This window comes from Eucalyptus grandis, chromosome 7 (assembly GCF_016545825.1).
Source record: "Eucalyptus grandis isolate ANBG69807.140 chromosome 7, ASM1654582v1, whole genome shotgun sequence".
In the NCBI taxonomy this organism is placed as follows: Eukaryota; Viridiplantae; Streptophyta; class Magnoliopsida; order Myrtales; family Myrtaceae; genus Eucalyptus; species Eucalyptus grandis.
The window spans coordinates 33,109,290-33,128,933 of record NC_052618.1 but is presented as its reverse complement, the minus strand read 5'-3'; the positions used below and the strand labels follow the sequence as shown (position 1 = coordinate 33,128,933).

At 37.4% G+C, this 19,644-nt stretch overlaps 2 protein-coding genes across 4 annotated transcripts; one reads left to right on the top strand and one right to left on the bottom strand.

Annotated features, from left to right (window-relative positions):
• The first annotated feature begins 8,599 nt into the window (after positions 1 to 8,599).
• On the top strand, positions 8,600 to 11,665 carry LOC104453342 (probable pinoresinol-lariciresinol reductase 3). Of its 2 annotated transcripts, XM_010067869.2 has the most exons (6): positions 8,600 to 8,960; positions 9,041 to 9,175; positions 9,705 to 9,942; positions 10,034 to 10,237; positions 11,294 to 11,434; positions 11,531 to 11,665. In XM_010067869.2, exons 1-6 carry the CDS (start codon positions 8,775 to 8,777, stop codon positions 11,584 to 11,586), a joined length of 960 nt encoding a protein of 319 aa, XP_010066171.2. In that variant the 5' UTR covers positions 8,600 to 8,774; the 3' UTR covers positions 11,587 to 11,665. The 2 variants fall into 2 exon arrangements, with proteins under 2 accessions (XP_010066171.2, XP_010066172.2); XM_010067870.3 differs by having other exon boundaries at positions 11,294 to 11,645.
• Positions 11,666 to 13,024: 1,359 nt separating this feature from the next.
• On the bottom strand, positions 13,025 to 15,936 carry LOC104453344 (protein RER1A). 2 transcript variants are annotated; one of them, XM_039318052.1, is made up of 5 exons: positions 15,773 to 15,936; positions 15,019 to 15,385; positions 13,701 to 13,881; positions 13,346 to 13,446; positions 13,025 to 13,249 (listed from the first exon to the last, which is right to left on the bottom strand). In XM_039318052.1, the coding sequence occupies exons 2-4, from the start codon at positions 15,366 to 15,368 to the stop codon at positions 13,393 to 13,395; spliced, it is 585 nt and encodes a 194-aa protein (XP_039173986.1). In that variant the 5' UTR covers positions 15,369 to 15,385; positions 15,773 to 15,936; the 3' UTR covers positions 13,025 to 13,249; positions 13,346 to 13,392. The 2 variants fall into 2 exon arrangements, with proteins under 2 accessions (XP_039173986.1, XP_010066173.1); XM_010067871.3 differs by having other exon boundaries at positions 13,030 to 13,446.
• Between the last annotated feature and the right edge of the window lie 3,708 nt (positions 15,937 to 19,644).

Below are 19,644 nucleotides of genomic sequence, written 5' to 3'. Positions count from 1 at the left end.
TTCGGATACGTTACAATTTAGGAGAACACAACGAATACAAACATGTACATATTTTACAACAAGTTATGGTTTCGTACGCAGATGCCACAAATATTCACTTTGAGGATGAATGTTTCTCGTGCCTCATTCTACAATCTGAAGTTGGACTTGCGCATCATCTAAAAGTTCTGTACAATAATCCAGGCATGTTGCGCGATCCGGAGGCAAGGGTACCCCACTACATTGAGAAGTAATAGTCACGTTGTCGTCGTGCACAACTCTCCCAGAACTGATTCTAAGTTGAGATGGAAATCGTTCTCGTGGCACTTTTGTCCATTGCAAGTAATGTTCACAATTCTCACGTCAGGATCAGCTCGTGCAGTGCTACTAAAGTGAAATAAACTAGAAGTGAGTAATCAGGCTGATTCAATCCGAAATCAAAACCTTACTCGGCTTGCTCACAAGGAGACCGTCCGATTCTCAATATAAAAAACTAGGAATTGACCTTGACTAGTTTGGCTTCCGGTTCTCACCCTGAATCCCAGGACCTAACTGATTTTGAACCGGTTTATCTCTAAGTCTAAGTAGCTTATTTTACTCATTTTCTTAAGCAGAAACATTTGTTAAAATTGACTATGTTCGACTTATTATCCTCAAGCAAACAAATTTGTATTCATGTTTGACACTATACATATTGTATAAATAACAAAATGAAATACAAAAAGAAAAGGAAAAAAAGTCTCAACAACTAGTTATGAGATTGACCTTGAACCAACTGGTTCAGCTTTAGGTCGGTTCCAAGATCAACAGGATCAGTTCTTAGTTTTTATCGACCCTGGTGGAATACATTCCAAATTCCAAGTATGAAACTTACTCAAGAATCAATCATCCCCAAAACAAACTGATTGCAACAATGGATATTCTTAGGGAATCAACCATTGACAGCTTTTGCTGTCGCTATTTTTATCTATGGATGACTTGGGAATTGGTTCTTCAATCATTTATGGAAAAACCCTTTGATGGGCTAGCTAGTTTCAACTTGCACGAGCTACTTCACGAACTAGCGCAAAATGCATGTCTCAAAATTATCTAATACAACCTCTTATCGTCCTTTTTTCGGATTAATCAAGGCTTTGGCATCTTATACTAGACTTATGCCATTACGGTTCGGTCTGTTTTTTGTGTCAAAGGCTTTGAACTTTGATCATATAATATGTAGGACTATTATTATTTGTTTTTCTTGCCTTAGTTTCTATAATGAAGTTAAAAATATATTGAGAATGTCTGAGATCGTCTCCACATGACCAAATCTAACAACTAACAAAGATAACATGCCAAAATCTCTACCTCCAATGTAGTGGAAAGTCCTATCATATGTTTAGAAATTTCACTTGAAAATTTGTATTGCAATATAGACAATGACACTTTGGGATGCAACCGGATGGTACTTTTGATATATGATGGTACTACACGTCTGTCTTTAAAAATAAGCCACCCAGTATTGATAGCCAAATTGACTTGAATTATATTAACGATCTTCTTCTCCTTTTCGGTCGAAAAAAGATGGCATTCATGTATCAGATTAATACTCAAGAGGTATGTCGAAGGCTTTCGAAATTAGCAAATCCCAAATAACTATAGAACAAATCAAAAACCAGAAAACAAATAACAAAGCATAGTTTACAGTTAGGAGCACAATCTCATCCTTCAAGATCAAATCTGACACCATAAACAATCGACGGCCAATAACCAAATTTAGTGATGAGCACACGCCAACATCTCCTGCTCCATTTGCAACAACTTCCAGTACTTGTCTAGGTTCAATGTCCTCATTACCATCGCTGTGCAGAGACACCAATATCAAAATGTTGAAAGAACACAATCAAATATATGTAAGGAGATCCCAAATCTATATCTACATCTAGTTCAAGAGAGTAAAACTCCCAAAACTTGACCTAACTCTCAATTGAGAGGGGGGAGCAGCCCAATCTCGAATTGATGCAGAAGCATCCAACTTATCTTCATCAACAGACTCAGCACTATTGATGATGATTCAAGAAGCCAAGGTAGAACTTGGGTATAACGTGCTTCGATGGGTCAAGAAAATGGAGTTATCAAAAAGATGACTCTACCGAGAAGGCAGCTGTATCGAGTAAAGAGTTATCGAGGAATATAGAGTTATCGACAATTAAAGAGTTATCGATTCTTAGTATACTATATTAGTTGTTGATTATGAAGTTTACCAACAACGCATCTATGGGAGGCTATACTAGACAACTTCCTTGGGTATTTGATGATATCTTGAGATGGTTATTTTCTAGTCAAGCTTGGTCAACCAATTATGAAGATAAAGCACAAGGTTGAAGAGTCAAAAATACAAGTTCCCATGTTATTAATTGTATCTCTAGGTTCCCATGAGTCTTTAATGTTATGTGAGTTTCAAGAGTCAAAGTTTTAAGTCCCTATGTCTTTATTATCCTTTCTAGTTCCTGTGCCCATTAATGCACGAGTGGTTCCAATGTTTATTTAATTGTTATCTATTTCCTATGTTGTAGTCCTCCTATAACAAAGGAGAGTTCTCAATTGTAAGACTAGACGATTTTGATTAATGAAAATATATGAAATTTTCCTTTGATTGAGTGATTATTTTTCAAGAGTGGATAACTCCTATTTTGATCTCTTTATCTTTGGAAAGTGAATTACTCATTGGTAGTGAGCCAAGAAACGCTTTATCCTCGACTAGTGGTTTTTCTTTAAGCCTTGGTGTTAAGCTTCTCTATCCTAAAGTCTAGGTGGCTTCTCTTTTAAGCTTTGGTGGTGAACTTCATCTATCCCGATCTTATTTCTTGATTGGAGGTGCATCTTTTATACTTTGGTGGTGATCATTTTCTATCATTTTCTTATATTTACCCTTCTACAACCCTCTACTTATACCATTCCCATACACTTAACCCAAAAAGTTTCCTATCCTCGGAATCACTTGCCCATGCACGCATTTTGAAGAGGTTGCAGAGCCACGTTATGAACATCCTTCTCAGTGGCTACCGACTAGACAAATGGCCAAACTAGTCTTTATGTTCACTGAAAATCAGCTGCAAAAGTTTATTCACACACACAAACTTTGAGAACAAATCAAGAGAGGAAAAAAAGACGGAAAGCTTCAAAAAGAGGGATAAGGAAGGGAAAGAGAAAGAGAGAGACCTCTCTCTCCCTTAAAGATGGCATCGCAGAGAGGCAGCAGTTTCTATATGAACAATCTTGACTACTAAAGATTTTGGGAAAAATTATCCAAAAAAAGTCATAAACCTATTGTAATTGTATTAATTCAACCCTAAACCTTTTTTTCTTTTGTCAATTGAATCCTAAACATTTTGTATTTTGTACCAATTCAATTCATCATGCCAATCTTAACTAAAAATCTCTAATATGGACGCCAATCGTCCTACATGATATAATTAGCGCTGATATAGACAATTTTTAATAATATTTTTATTGAATTTTATTTATTTATATTTTTTTCCTTTTTCTGTTTCTTTTTTTCCCCCTTCCCTTCCTTCTTCCTCCACTCAATTGCCGGACTAGCAAAGCACATCCCACCGGCCTCTAGCAAGGGCGACTCTCGACCTTGCCAGGTCTGACTACAAAGTACTCATAGTTCTCCATCGAATTACAAGTGAGCGAATAGCTGGGTTGTGCAAAAATGGGTGCGAGTATGAGTAGGACATCGACGAGGCAGTGAAAGTGTTGGAATGGTAAGTGGCGTTCGTGCTGGTGGACTTGGTGGGTTTCCGCTGAGCTAGAGGAGGGTCAGCATTCGAGCTTTGTCTTCTTGTCCCTGTTTTCCCTCTGAATCTTCTCCTCGGCCTTCCTCTAGGAGAAATTCCACCACCACTCAAATTCATGAAATCCTCTCCACGCAATGATCACAATCACCACCGTCCTTCCTCAGATTCTCAAACCCCAACGCGATCCCCTTCCCTTTGTAACTCCCTTTTATTAGCGAAATGTTGCGGGGAACGTCTTTCCCGACAAAACCCAACTTGGAATTGTCGCACATGTAGCTGAAGGTCAGCTCTTGCTGCCAGCCCGAATTGCCGGTCCATGAGCTTCTTGATTGGAAACCATCAAGGCCCAACCATGGCTCCCTCGTAGTGGCTGGCGGGGTGAGCTTTGCACCAATCCGCACCTCTGGCCAATTAGAGGAAGAAAGGAAGGGGGAAAAGAGAAAGAAAAAAGGAAAACAAATAATAATTAAAATTTTCAAAAAAATGTCAAAATATTATCAGAAATCTTTTTACATTAGTGTCAACAACACCATGTAGAACAACCATCATTCATGTTAGCGATTCTAGCCAAAATTGACTAAATGGATTAAATCGACACAAAAACAAAAGATTTAAGACCCAATTACTAAAATAATATATATGTTTAGAACTGAATTATCACAATTACAATAGATTTAAGACTTTGAATATCAAATGTGAGTATATGGGACATTTCTAAGATTACATTCCCAAAAAAATGATTTATTTACGTGTTGCTCGATTTCTAGAAGTGTTAATAGGGCAAAAAACCATTAGTATAATCATCGGAGAAATTATCAAAAAAAGTCCTAAACTTGTTATAAACCTTTTAATTTTGTTAATTTTGTCATAAACTTTTAATTATCTATCAATGTAGTCCTTCCAACCAATTTTAGTCAGAAATCACTGATGTGGACACGGCCGTCCTACGCGGCATGACCAACACTAATATAGATAATTTTAAAATTTTAATTCTTTTAATGTTTTAATTTTTTTTTTCATTTCTTTTCTTCTCCTTTTTTCCAACTCTAGCCACATAGGTCATTAGTCGATCCTCGTAGCCGAGGCCCGGTGTCAAGCCCTCACCAAGATTCAAGTGAGGTCATGGCCCTTGCCCTTACTTGGATCTAAGTAAGGGCCCTAACACCCTTGCCCAGACCATGCCAGAGTTGACTAGCGATATTGCCGACTCAAAGTTGGAGAAAAAGAAGAAGGAAAGGAATAAATAGTAAAACAATCATGAAGTTCTAAAAAAGAAATTTGTAAAAATTGTCCATGAGTAGCATCAGTCATGCTAATAGAATGATCAAAGCATCCACATAAGCAACTTCCACCTAGGACTAAATTTTCTTTGTAAGGTTTTGAATTGAATTAACCTTCATACAATAAGTTTAAAACATTTTAATTTATAGTCCCTAAAATTACCTATTACCCAATTTTCAATTACTTGTTTGTATGTAAGCTATCGACACTTTTATGAAATTATTAGCCCTTTTCACGGTTTATGAATAATCAATTCTTCTTATTTTTTACAAAATTGGATGTCTTTTCTGCCAACCTTTTAAATTTATCAATTGCCACAAGAATTCAATAATATATGAGTGACTACCAACCCTTTTCCAATTAATATTATCAATTGGTTTCAAATTACCAACTCACTTATTGGAGTTACCTACCAACATCATTTTTTTTTTATTTACCAAATTTGCTATTGACTTATCAACTTTATTTTACTTACCAACTGTTAAATTTACCAACTCTTTTTGGATATTACCAACGTTAATTGGAGTGATACAACTTTATCTCATTAAGTAACATGCAAATTTGGGAATAAAAACAATACAAATGTATACAATGCTAACTCAAAAGTCACAACTTTTAAAAATTGTTTACTTGAAGGCCATCAACGATTTCCCTTGCTGGCAAATTTGGCATAGAATCAATTTATTATGAATCGGTCAGTATGACTTGCAGGAGAAATCTAATTAGCAAAAGAATGCGAGACGAGTAGTTAGCAATTTGTTCTCTCCCCCAAATTGATGAATTGGTGTTAATAGCTTTAATTGAAATCCTAACCCATTTACAGGAGTCAATCAGAGAACGGAAGTATTGTAGAAGCATTAATCAAAGAGGATTAAGGAGATGAGTGCTCAGGTAACTAATTCTCCTCTTCTTTTATTGAAGCGGCTCGTAAATTATGAACTAATCATGAGCTTAGGCTCAGAGAGTTTATGGTCAGGGCTTCCATTTTGAAGAGGAAGATTGTTTAAGCATGCGTAACTAATTGGATTCTCCACTCGAAGCACCCGCGTTCGATTATGTGGGCTTTGAATTCCTCTCTGCCGCGAACAATTTGTGCACCCGATTCGCCGTCATCAGCGTGGCGGCATGTGTTTCTCTCTATCTACCTCCAAAAATTATTCAGTTTGTGATGAAATTGATAGGCAAGTTCATCGCCTCTTTGAACGCTTCTACCGTCATCGATTCAGTAAATGTGGTGATTGCGGAGCTCGTCCCTTTCATCATGAAGCCGTCCGTTCGTCGGTGGCCAAATCCGTCTGTGGATTGTGGGTGTTGGTAGTTTTAGAAGTATCAATGACAACGAAAACAAGAGGTAAAAGAGCAGAGAAAGAATGGGTTTCTTAAAGCATTGTTATTTTGGACTCTTAATTGCCCTCTATTTCATTGAACTTAAAACTTTTATTCAGAAAAGTCACATGAACTAGTCACTGACATACGTCGTTAGAGGCACTCGAATGAGCAATACTCAAGCGATCGAAAGAAAAATTATGACCATCAAACAAACGTTATAGGTTTTATTTCTAAATTTTGCATGAACAACTATTATTTAAGTTTCTTACCAATATTAATTTGGTTTTTAAAAACTTGGTGACACCTATATACGGCCATTCTCCCTTTCCCCAGCCGAAATGGCCAGCATTCATGCCATATTCGGGACCTACTTCAGCAAAGCAAGAATCAAGACACGTGGAAAGAAAAAAGACAGAAATCGCTTTTTTTTGCATCAAACTGAAAGGAAGAAACAGATACATTCATGTCAATATTTGTCGGTTTTAGGGACCAAAATGAATTGTAAAGGTAATGCTAATTAATATGAAGAATAATTTTCCTTTCACGTTCAGTTTCCAAAGCGGTTCCTGAATAGCAATGAAGTATGTGTCTTAAATGGCAATAAGAAGATTTTTACATAGTAATAATCGCTTATCTACTCTAAATAAACTTTCTCTAAACCAACTCTCACTTCACAAGCTATATTAAACCGGATTCCTTTCCAATTCAAAGCCATGATTCTCTCGCCTTCTCATTACATCTCCCTTACCTACGCAGGTCGGGTCACACACACACACACACACACCTCTCTTCATTTCCGGATCTGGTCGGGTGTCAGTTTCGGCCCAAACGTAATCGGCCCGTTGCTCCTTAGCAATCTAAACTCATAGATTTCATTTGGTAACATCAAATGCTTTTACATCTCCCTCTTTCTATTCATATTTTCATGGTGTTTGATCTTTTAAATATCTTGTAGAATGTTGAGAAGCCCTTGGAGGATTTCAATTTTAGCCGTAAACAAGGAGAACTTTGGGAAGAAATTAGGGAAGTAATCATCACTTTCATCAAATTACATTCAAACGGTGTTATTTGCATTCACAGCATAATACACTATCCATAATATTTGTGTGGATTTGTGAACTCTATATATTGATGCTTTCTCACAGAACGGGAAAAAAAGTGTTTGATTCATGTATTATACTCCTAATCATCCGATCCACAACTCACCCATCTTTTTTTTATTATTATGTCATTTTGTTTATTTTCTTTAAGATCTTTGTATAGCCTTTTCCCCACTTTTCCGCGGATGCTGAATTTTCCAGTTACTGAGAGAGAAGAGAATTTTTTATTCTGTGATAACTCTATGATCATTGATCGTAACACTTCGATAAGGGTGCTCGTAACTATCATACTTGGTGCTTCGAATACATGCCTAGTTATACAACATGAGGGGTACGAAACTTTTTAGATTGAACTTTGATTTCTAGTAAACTTGTCAAAAGGGTGGATCGCATCGGGATTGGATCAAGTCGAAAATGGTCCAATTCAAATGGACTTATTTAACCCATTTTGACTCATTTCCATGCAATATAAACCTAATAACTCATACCATACTGACCGACCCATATGATTAAAGCAATTTTAAATATAACCAAATTTAGGAAAACTCATACTTAAACTAACATAAGAATGCTAGATTAAGTGAGGGCAATAGAGAGTCATAAATGTGGACTAAATATAAGTAAATTGTAAACCCATTAACTTTACCATTCTAAATTCATTCATGGCTCATTTGCTGAATATAACTAACCCATTAAATATATTGGTAAAAAAATAAGTCTATGAACTATTTTAACAAGTCTAGTTTCTACTAAATGGATTCCTAATCGTAGTATAATTACAATATCCAAAGGAGAGTCCATAGCACGTAACTATTCATGGAGAATCGCTCGACATTCATATTCCTACTAGGATAGGTGTGTTGTCAATTCTCGGTCTATCTTTATATTCAACTTATTACATAAAGGGGATATAGCTACTACTACATCTATTGAATGGGTGAGACTAGACGGGTTTGGCCGGGAACAAGTCTCTGATTGGCAGTTGGACTGCGCCGAAGCCAACCGAGGGCTAAAGCCTAATGAGCATCGGTTGGGCCCAAAAGAAAGAGCCAACGCGTCCAACCGTCCTAATTGCAATTTAAACCCCCCGCACCTTCTAAAGGGGCCGGTTGGCTTTGACAATAGCCCTGTCCGGGTTTGGAGGGGTACGAGGTGACGAAGGTTTGTCTGAGCAAACAGGATTCTTGATTCTCAGCAGTGGACAGCCACTGTAGATTATACATAAAGTGTAGAGCGAGGGTGCTACACCCGCCCACGAGCGAAGACGTGAATCTTGGTGGTGTTTGCCCAGGAATCTGAAATGGAGAAGCAGAAAAGCAGAGTCTTGATCGTCGGAGCGACCGGGAAATTGGGCCACGAGCTGGCCAAAGCCAGCCTCAACTTCTCCCACCCGACCTTTGCGCTCGTGAGAGACTCTGCTTTCGCCGACCCCACCAAGCTGGCCAAGCTCCAGTCTCTCTCTGAAGCCGGTGTTACCCTCCTCAAGGTGTTCGCTTTTTTTAATCTCTGTTGTACTTGCTTTGCTTGGTCTATTCTTGATTTTTTTTCCCTTACTGGGTGTTTCAGGGTTCGTTGCAAGATGAGGAGAGCCTTATTGAAGCAATCAAGAAAGTGGATGTTGTGATTTGTGCTGTGAACTCCACTCAGATCCTGGATCAGAAACTGCTGATTCAGGCCATCAAGAAAGCTGGCTCTATCAATGTAACATCTTTTCTTTTATTCCCTTTGATCTTTCTTTTTGTTTTTCTTTAGGTGGGTTTGACTTTTAAGTAACTAGAAAAATCTTATGTGGTGACATCCTCTATTAAACAAATGTCATAAGCTAGCCCGAGGAAACCTGATAACATGAACTGATTCTGACTAATGTGTGAAAAGACGGTGTAGTATATCTCAAAGTCAGCCTTTAGATTGATTTCTTGTTTTGATCCCAAAATTTGGAGATATTATTGAATAGAGACAATTGCAGATTATGATGCAAACATGGAAATGCAATGTAGTTTCTGACTTTTGACCCACATAAATTTTTGTTTCTGACTAACTAGTAGCAGTAGGTACTGGATGAAATATGAATGGCTCTACTGGGAAGTAAAACGTGTCTCTGCATCCTTCTTAAGGCAGTAATGTTTAATACCAAAGAATGCATTGTTGTACATTGTTGGGTGAAGTTGAATGCAAAATGCTGAATCTTTTCTTAATGTGAAATGAAGAAAGCTTAATTCTCTTGTTGCAGAGGTTTATTCCTTCGGAATTTGGTTTGGACCCAGACAAGGTTCAGATATCTGGCATGGACTACAACTTCTACTCAAGGAAAGCCGAAATAAGGCGTCTCGTGGAGGCTGAAGGCATTCCTTATACCTATCTATCGTGCAACTTTTACATGAGCTGTTTACTTCCATCCCTGGTTCAACCAGAGCTCAAGGCACCTCCAAGGGACAAGATCAAAATTTATGGAGACGGAAATATAAAAGGTTCATTCTTTAGTAGCTTTCAATTAGCTTATTTTGGCAACTTGTGCCGTTTATTGGAGCTTGAAATTGAAGAGCACACACTGCTTTGCAGGTGTCTTCGTGAAGGAATGTGATGTCGCAGCATTCACCATAAATACAATGGATGATCCGCTTACACTGAATAAGGTTTTGTACTTGAGGCCCCCAGGTAATGTCTACTCTATGAATGAGCTAGCTGATATTTGGGAGACCAAAATCAAAAAGAAGCTCCAGAAGACATACGTATCAGAAGAAGAGCTTCTACGTATAATCAGAGGTACCTCTCATATTATCTACAGTGGAACTTATGTATGAATTTGTTACAAGTTAAGCATGGCTACTAGTAGTGCAGAAAACATTTCATCAGAGTCCGGAATACTAGTGCTGCTGGAGAATGAGAAAGTACAAATGAAGAGGCATACAAGGAAGAAACTATAGTTCTTTTTGGCAGAAACTTATAAACACACTATAAATATGTGCTGCGATTTCAGTGCCATCAATTCTGTATCCTTACTCTGTGATAGTTATATCTTAGGAAACTCAATGGGATTGTTGCTCTTGAAAAGCGAGTACTATACTATTTCTTAGAAAACAGAATCCAAATCAACTAAGTCAAGCCTAATCACTCTTGAAAAGCAAGTACTAGCCCGGTTGTAAAGAGATTACCGGATAGCAGTAGTCTCTGTGTGAGTCTCTTCCCGACCGGGCTAGGCCAAATCAGGCCACCACTTGGGATGGGAATGGCTCAGCCAACATGCATCATTTGATGAAAGCACTCACATAGTCTGGGCTAAGCACTTGCTTCACGCCAAAAGTTCTGAGACAAGGTTGCTCAATCATAGCAAAGGCTTGGGATTAAATGCTCCCAAGTAAAATAGGCTCCTGGTCATATGGCATTGGAACAGCTTCGGATGAGTAAGATTTTAGGAATCACATATTATATGGTATAGAAGATGCTTTGGGCACAGGACAGTACGCCCAAAATAAGCTGATTATCTTTAGGATCAAGTCCAATCCAATCCATGAAAACAGGCATATGATGAGGCGGCAAGAATTAGTGGAGTTAAACAGGAGCAGTCTTAAGGTAAATGCCATTCTTGAGAAAATTTCGCCCGACTTAAAGCTGTAAAACAAGAAAAAAGAATTAAAGACAAAGGACTAACATTAATGAGGTAATGATACATTTGTTACCAAGGAAATCATTTTTGTTTCTGGACTGCTAAATCTAAGAATGGTTGCTTTTCTTTCCAGAGGTTTTTGGGCCATTTAACTATTACTAGAGCTACTTCTTCCTGAATAATTTTAGATGTGATGTGGCTTTGCTGTGATGCAGAGACGCCTTATCCGGACAATATGCTGTTTGTTTTTATATATTCGGTCTTCATAAAGGGTGATCAGACATACTTCGACATAGAGTCGTCTGGGGGTTTGGAGGGGACTCAACTGTATCCACACGTGAAGTATACCACCATCAGTGAGTATTTGGACACCCTTGTGTAGTGTCTATGTTCAGGTTTCTCTGAAGTGGCTAACTCTGCATTTTTCTTCTCATATGTGCTCCATTGTGAAGCATTGAACATGATATTTTCAACTGTAGTGAAGACAGCAGCTTCAGTAAATTCATGAGAGTGGTGTGAGGTTCTTGTCATTTCGCACCTGAAGAGAATTATTTTATAACTTTTGAAGGCATTTATTTTATCTTGGACAAGCGTGCAATTCAATCCTCTCTTTTGCTTTTGAATCACTCGAAAATTGGGATAAAGGCATTGGAAATCCTAAAATTTGTCGTAAAAATGCAATTGAGCCCTATAACTTTCAAAAAGTTCAATATAATCATAAAACTTTAAAAAAATGTAATTAAGTCCTAAAACTTGTCATGAAAGTGTAATCGAGTTCTAAAACTTTCAAAAAATACAATCAACATAATGGCGTAGATCAATTTAATAAGTTTTAGGACTTGATTGTACTTTTTAAAAGTTTTAGGACTCAATTACATTCTTATGATAAGTTTTAGGACTTTCAATGCATTTATCCTTCAAAAATATTATAGATACATTCAAAGCATAATAAGTCAAGTTTATCTACGAAATAATGAATGGAAAACAGAACTCCCATATCAGAAGGCCGTAAAATGTTTTGGGGCCTGGAAGAATTTGCTAGTAATGGATCGCACAACGGAAGCAACAATGTTCCCCAAGATGCATGTCGGGTCATGAACGGATTGTGAGATCTTGGAAATTGCCTTGTCGTCTTGTCCTTATTTTCCTGCATATCGCCTCAAGCATGGCTTCAAATGCTTCGGGCATGTTTGACGGTTCACGTCGACGAAGAACATCATAACCATTCGTAAGCGAAGAGGGTTACTTAAATATATGTTTACTTTCATTTGTGTTCATTCAAAAGCCAAATTTATATGTAGAAGCTAGAAGAAGCAACTTTCATTGCTGACTCTACCTTTTTGTATGTACTGGGACTAGCTTTTGATGCCATAGCGCGAGTTAATCGAAAAGATAAACATGCTCGATCCATTCCTTTTGGCCACCTGCTAATTTAAAGCCAAACATGCTCTCGCCATTCCCTTTTCACCGACCGACGTATGGAATAGCTGGATACCTAATTTGATGATGAGTCACGTTTTCCTGTCTCAATCAATCTTTTGACTTATAAAAAACGAAAACAGCGGCAATTACTTTTAGGTAATTTTGCATGCTGTGATGTTTATCATTCGTAACCCACCAAAAGCATGGTCGTAAGGACCAAGAAAAACATAGCCCTAATTTGACATACATGGTCAGTGAAGTATGACTTAAGGTGTCACCATCTTGGCAGATCAGCATGGAGAAACTGTAGTCTTATGTCTATACCCAAGACTTTGAGATTCAAAAGTGCAGCCGCTATACCAGTACAGTAATTTCACTTGGATCGGAATTCTCATTGGTTGTGGCACAATTCTGAACCCAATTCTTGTCAATAGGTGCATGGAAGTTGAATTGACGCAGTGTGAAGTGCCAACATTATGGCATGACCTGCTTTAGCCCCAAAAAGTATATGGGAAAAAAAGGCATTAAGTAGATAATGAACACTGAAAAAAATTTCCAGTATCATTGATAGTCAAATTTCCTTACTACATAATAGTAGGGTTACAAGGACAGTGTCGGCATCAACGCAGACAAAACTATCATGTACCAGGAAGGAGACTCCTCAGGACGGTGAAAGTCCATTGACAGATGAGCACCTCTTTCCGCCAACATTGGAAACGTGATGGTACAATTGATCTATCCGTTCCAAACTACATATCCAAATTTATATAACATCAATCGAGATCCTTGAAGTGAAAATGAAAAAGGAACAGATATCATGAATATCCAAATAGCAACCATTCTACCATCTTCCATCCAAAATTCCCCAACTGTAATACTATGCTGCCACATTTTAATCCCCGCGCGAGCCACTGGAACTAGCAGAAAATTTCTTACCACCGTATTTCTGCAAAATAAAATAGGGTCGTAGCCATTACTTGAAAGGCGATTATACTAGTAGTAAAAGTTGCAGAAACCAGAACAAACTAGTGGGCAAATTGATTTGCATAGCAATATGAAGGATTGATATTTAAACAAATGGACCATATCAAAGCATCCAAATGAGTTTTCGCCACAAACCTCTGTAAACCATTTGTAAACTATCTCTATTGCATAGTTCATAAGAATAATACATATACCAGCACCACAAAGAGATCTCACCTGCTTCCCAATGCTGAATGGTATATACTTGTACTTGATCATGTGTGCAATTTGACGTCTCATCGTCATGATGAAAAGCACGAGCCAGTAAAAGAGCAATATGGGCCAAAAGACGGGAACATCGAACATGGAGAAGAAGGTCATGAGGAATGCTATTAAAAATGCAGTTGTTATGGAGTGCCTGAAAAACATAAAGAAACCAGTCAAGTAGTAACTCAACTCAGTGCACACATAATGACCAGGAAAGCACTTTCCAATTGCAGAAAAGCTTAATAGCTGGAGAAAAGGTTCATATCTGCGAATTAACCAGGCAACTCTCTCTTTGACGTTAAACAGTCTTAAAACACCATACTTCCGGAAGCAGCAGCTCAGACAAACTTATGATCATCAAGAGCTACTTAAACTATTATGACTATTGAGTCTACTTATATCATAACTCTACTTTAGTCCAGCATCTTTGTTTAACAATTCTAATAATGTAACCACAAATATTTTGCAAGAAATAAATGAATTGGTTCTTAAAATCACGTCTTTTCCAGAGCTAACAACACTTCCATGTTAAACTTTAAGCATCAAGACAAAGATTTGTCAGTAGCACACAATATTAATATATTCATAGGGAATGAAATAGAAATTAACACCATTTTTCATGTAAATCAGCTCCCATGCCTGGCATCACACATATTAGCTCAAGCAACCATCATCTAACATACTGTTGTGTTCCTTGGACTAAATTCTAGGTACCACTGATAATGAGACAAGTAAAGGGAGACGGCATCTTCATATTAATATATTAAAAAGCAAGAAGAGATAACCATAAATCAAACCAATGCAAGAGGATACATACTACCAATTTGGTGAATCACTTCCAAGAGCCTCGTCTAACACAGTAATTTTGGTGCAAGCCATACATTATAACCAAACTAAATTGTGGAAAATGACAAAAAACTAACTAGGATCTCACAATACTAATTCTTTTAAAGGTCATTAAAGGATTGTGTAGATTTTGCTTTCCTTTTCAACTTCCTGGTCCACTCTCCAACACCTCAAAGAGATCGATGCAGCTAGCCTCTATTTGGAGGATGAACACTTTCAGGACCTACCACTAAGCCACTCAATCTTCCATAAACTACTACCCCACAAGACTATTACAAGCCACATGACAAGTAAGAGTTACAAGCTACCAAACAAAGCAGAATAGCACTTGCAAACGCCTCCAACCTATAGAGAAACCTCAAACTACCGCAAGCATCAAATGAGTTATTATTTCTATGGATGCAGTAACTGAGCCTAAAAGAACAGGAGAACATTCAATTACCAGAACTTGAACTCCGGGAGCCGCCGGATGAACGGCTTGAACTCGTCCGACCCTTTCGTCGGCAGCATTGGCCCCTCCGAGGGATCCAACTCAGGATCGACCAACGGGGACAGAAACCCGATCATGAGGTTCAGTATATAGATCCCCAAACCGTAGGAGACAATGTAAAACCCCTGAACGTACACGACGCGCATGACGTAGACGATGAGCAGGACGAGGGTCCCGATCCACCGGTAGGTGGAGTGCGGGGTGGACTTATCCAGATAATGCTGGTACAGCCTCCAGACGTCGTGCCTCCACTGATCTATCGGCGCCGCCGCCGCGGCAGCATCGCTTCCGACCCCCTCCATCGAATCCGACCCAAAACCTGCAGCCACCCAAATCAATCAACCCGCACACGGAAAAGCCTACATTCCACAAAACCGCAGCTACCCACGACGCTAAATGCGCGATACCCTCGACCCAAATCGAGCCCATGTAGAAATCCCAACGCGAATTAGGGCGTTCCCGCACCGACCCATCATCGGGCGAGGAATCGACCGATCCGAGGAGGCGGGAGGGCGAACCCAGGAAGCCGAACGTCCCTCCCGAGATCTACGGCGAACGACCCGCGAATCGGCGGGGGGAAATCGCCGGAAATTTCCGAGGGATCGGGTCGGAATCGGGGGAGACGAGATCGGAACGCGGGCGCGGATCGATGGGGAGAGGGGAAAAGAGAGAGCACCCAGAAGAAGAAATTGAGAGAGGAGCTGACCTGGAGCGAGACTGTCGGTTGAAGGGGAGACGGAAGGGATTCCGGAGGTGGAGGTGGAGGTGGAAGACGAAGGCGAGATGAGGGCCGAAGCAGATCTACAAGCGAAGCAGACGGAGTAAGAGAGAGAGAGAGAGGGAGAGATTGGGAGAGATTTTCACGCCTTTTTCGCATGACTTCCTTCTTTTTTTTTTTTTTTTTTTTTGTCTTTTTTGACATCTTGGGAGCGTGTGAGCGGATATTCCTCGTATGCGGAATTTTTTTTTTTAAAATTATGCATGTTATCTGAGGGTGGACCGCATGGAAATCGAGGTGGAGATAGGGTAAAATCTATCGTATCTTGGATTTAGTTTCTGATTTAAGGTAGAATGAGATTGGATGTTAAGAGGATTTTGGAACGCGATGACATGCATTTGAGCTGGACCGGATGGAAATCGAGGTGGAGATGGGGTGAAATCCATCATATCTTGGATTTAGTTCCTGCTTAAGGTAAAATGAGATCGGATGTTAAGAGGGTTATGGAACGCAATGAGAATATCTTACGGGAGATATAAGATAAAGAAAGATAAGATTTATTATATTCATGTATAAAAATTATATTTCTTGAATAATAAAATTATTAAATTAATAAAAAAAAATTGTAAAAAAAAAATAACATTTGAATTCCAATATAAGGAGAAAATTCAAAATAATTGAAATTTTCGTTTTTATTTATTTTATTTTAGTTTCATATTTGGATTTCTTGCTACTCTATAATATATATCGTACATATTTAGTATTAAAATGTATGATATATTTTAGGCATATGAGTATCATTTATTATTTAATAAAAAATTTATTAAGGAATGATGGAAGGGACTAAAAAAGAAATAAAAAGGAAAATAAATAAATAGAAAAGAGGGGAAATAATTTTCAAAAATTAAGTAAAAAAATGAAGGAAAAAAAAACCATAAAAAAAGTTAGACTCGAAAATGAATTTTCTAATTCTCGAAAATAAGGGGTGATTAAATTGTTGGGGAAAAGAAACCTACCCTCTTAGTTTCCTTCTCATCCTCTAGTTTATGGGGAAGCTTCACGACTCCTAATTTTTTTGTTCATGCTAAACCTCCGCAAAAATAATGAGAGCATTGAAACTCTTTCTCCTCCGTAGCTATGTGATTCACGTTGCGAGAGTGGCAAGAGAGTATAACACTATACCTTTTAAAATCGTGAATGTGAATCATCATGTTTTCTCTCTTACTAAATTTGGCATTTACTAGTTGATTTGCCTCGTCAACACCGCTAGAGCTCGTTTACTTTTCTTGCTATAGCCAAACATGTGACTCTTAAGTGCTACAATGAGTTGGTTTAGTATTTAATATTTAGATTGTACAATAAGTATGAAGTGATTTATGGATATTATATCTTTATTTGTGCATTTATGGTTTCTTTAGCAGTGAATGGTAAGAGATTTTTATCATATTTGTTTGTGAATTTTAATTTTATTTACATCGATATGTTGTTCATTTTATACATAGACATGATATGATATAAATGTATTCGACTTTATTACTGTGATTCGCCTAGCAATTGATAATATATAGCAAAATCTCTAGATTTCATAACATATCTTATATAATCATATCCTGGTTAAAATTCAAACGACAAAATGTAACTTAAAGGATTTTGTTAAACACTCCTTCAAGGAAAAATTAGAATTTTCAATATACGATCTCTCATGATATATATAAATAATGCAATGAAAACTACGATAAATCCAGTCATATCTTGATTGAGAATTCAAACAACCAAACGTAACCTAAAAGATTATGTTAAACACTCATTCAAGGAAAAATTGGGATTTTCTATCTTTCATGTTATATAAAAATTAATGCAATGAAAACTGTAACAAATCATTATTAAGTATACTTGACAAGTGTTTTGAGGCTACTCATTATCAGTAATCTCATGCAAGTAATTAATGCCTACTACACAATACACTCCATCATCCACTAGCGTTCGATTGGAATATTTATTTCCCTTAGTAAATTAAGTTAGCTTTGGGCAAAAAACAAATCCAAAGAAATAAAAGCAAAAGTGGCGAGGGTCTAGCTGGTGGAGACTTATGGTTGCGTGCGAAAAATAAAGACACGAATGCATTCGGGCATTCGATTCGAAAGAGACGGGATTAACCTCGATAAAGTTCGAGTAAGAAAGTACAATTCTTATATATTGTAACATCCTATAGTAGCTTTAATCTAATATCTTGCGGTTGCCACTTTTGAAGAAAAGGACTGTTCTTATTTATGAATCATCGTTCGTCATGCTAAGCAAGTTGACACAATTAAGGTGTGTTTGTTAACTGGCCAAATGGTATTTAATTTTATTCCTTTGTTCCCCAAAATAAAAAAAAGAAGATAAATCAGTTTAGTAACTTTTTTGTTTCTAGAAATAGATTTGAAACAAAATCAAAAAGTAAAAAAAAAAAAAATTGATTCTTTGTTTCTAAGAACAACTCCAAAATCAAGTCCATTTTCCTTTTTCTTTTCTTTTCTTTTTGCTTTTTCTTCTTTCCCTTCTTCCTCTTGGCTGGTCGCCAGATTGGCCATCACCGATGACCTCATCAAAGTAGCGTCAGCCCTCGACGAGGCCGGGCTGGTCAATGAGCCTCCTTGGCAGCTGGGCAAGGCTTGACCAAGCCTCAACTCAACAAGTTCAACCTCACCACCCCATCAAGGCAAGGCCGAGCCTCATCAGCCGAGTCTCCTCAGTGGTTGGGCGAGCTTAGCCTTGCTAGATCTAGGCAAGCCTCACCCAGCCAAGGTGAGGCTCAATAGGGAGGCTCGGCCAATGATGCTCCAATAAGGCCGCGAACCCTCATTTGGACAATGGCCAGCTATAGCCAAGCCAACAACTGACCAAAGAGGAAAAAGGAGAAGAAGAAAATGAGAAAAATATAATAATTTTTTTAATTAAAAGAAATTCTAAATCATAAAAGAATTTGAGATCTTACCAAACACATTTCTATTCCAAGAATAAAAATTTTGGACAGTTAGCAAATTTCTTCAAATGCTTAGAAATTTGTTCGGAGAACCAAAAAAAAAACCATTTCTAAGTAAAAATTATTACCAAGAACAAAATGATTATCAAATAAGCCCTTAATATAAAACTCGATTTTTCTTATTTCACTAGTTTTCATACATGTCCGTTGCATGGGTTTATATTTAGATTTTTTTAATCATTCCATAAAAATAAAATATTGTCAATAAATCTAAAAGCAACTAAAATAAAGAAAACAATAAGGATCTCCATGGAAGTTCTAAAACATATACCAAAAATACAATTGAATTATAGCACTTTCAAAAAGTGTAATAAAGTCTTAAAACTTGCTACAAAAGTGTAATTGAATCATAAAATTTTCAAAAACTGTAATTAAGTTTTAGAATTTGTCAAGTTGGTGCAATCAAATCCTAACACTTATTAACATTATATGTTTCTCAAGTTGGTTGGAGTTAATAGAAAGATTTGATTGCACCAACTTGACAAATTCTAAAACTTTAATTGCAATTTTTGAAAATTTTACAATTCAATTGCACTTTTATGACAAGTTTTAAAACTTGATTACTATTTTTCATAGTATTATAATTTAATTATACTTTCATGATAAGTTTTAGAGCTTAATTGTACTTTTTGAAAGTATTGGAATTCAATTGCACTTTTGTACGAATAATATTTCATTTAATTATCATGCCTTTTTTTTGCCTCACGTGGATGATAAATCCTGAAACAACTTGTACATTTTTCATCAGGTTTCTAGATCCCCACTGGGTAATCCATAATAAAAGATCCGTGAAGTAAAATTGATTGATCTTACTTTTGTAGCTCAATTAATTCAA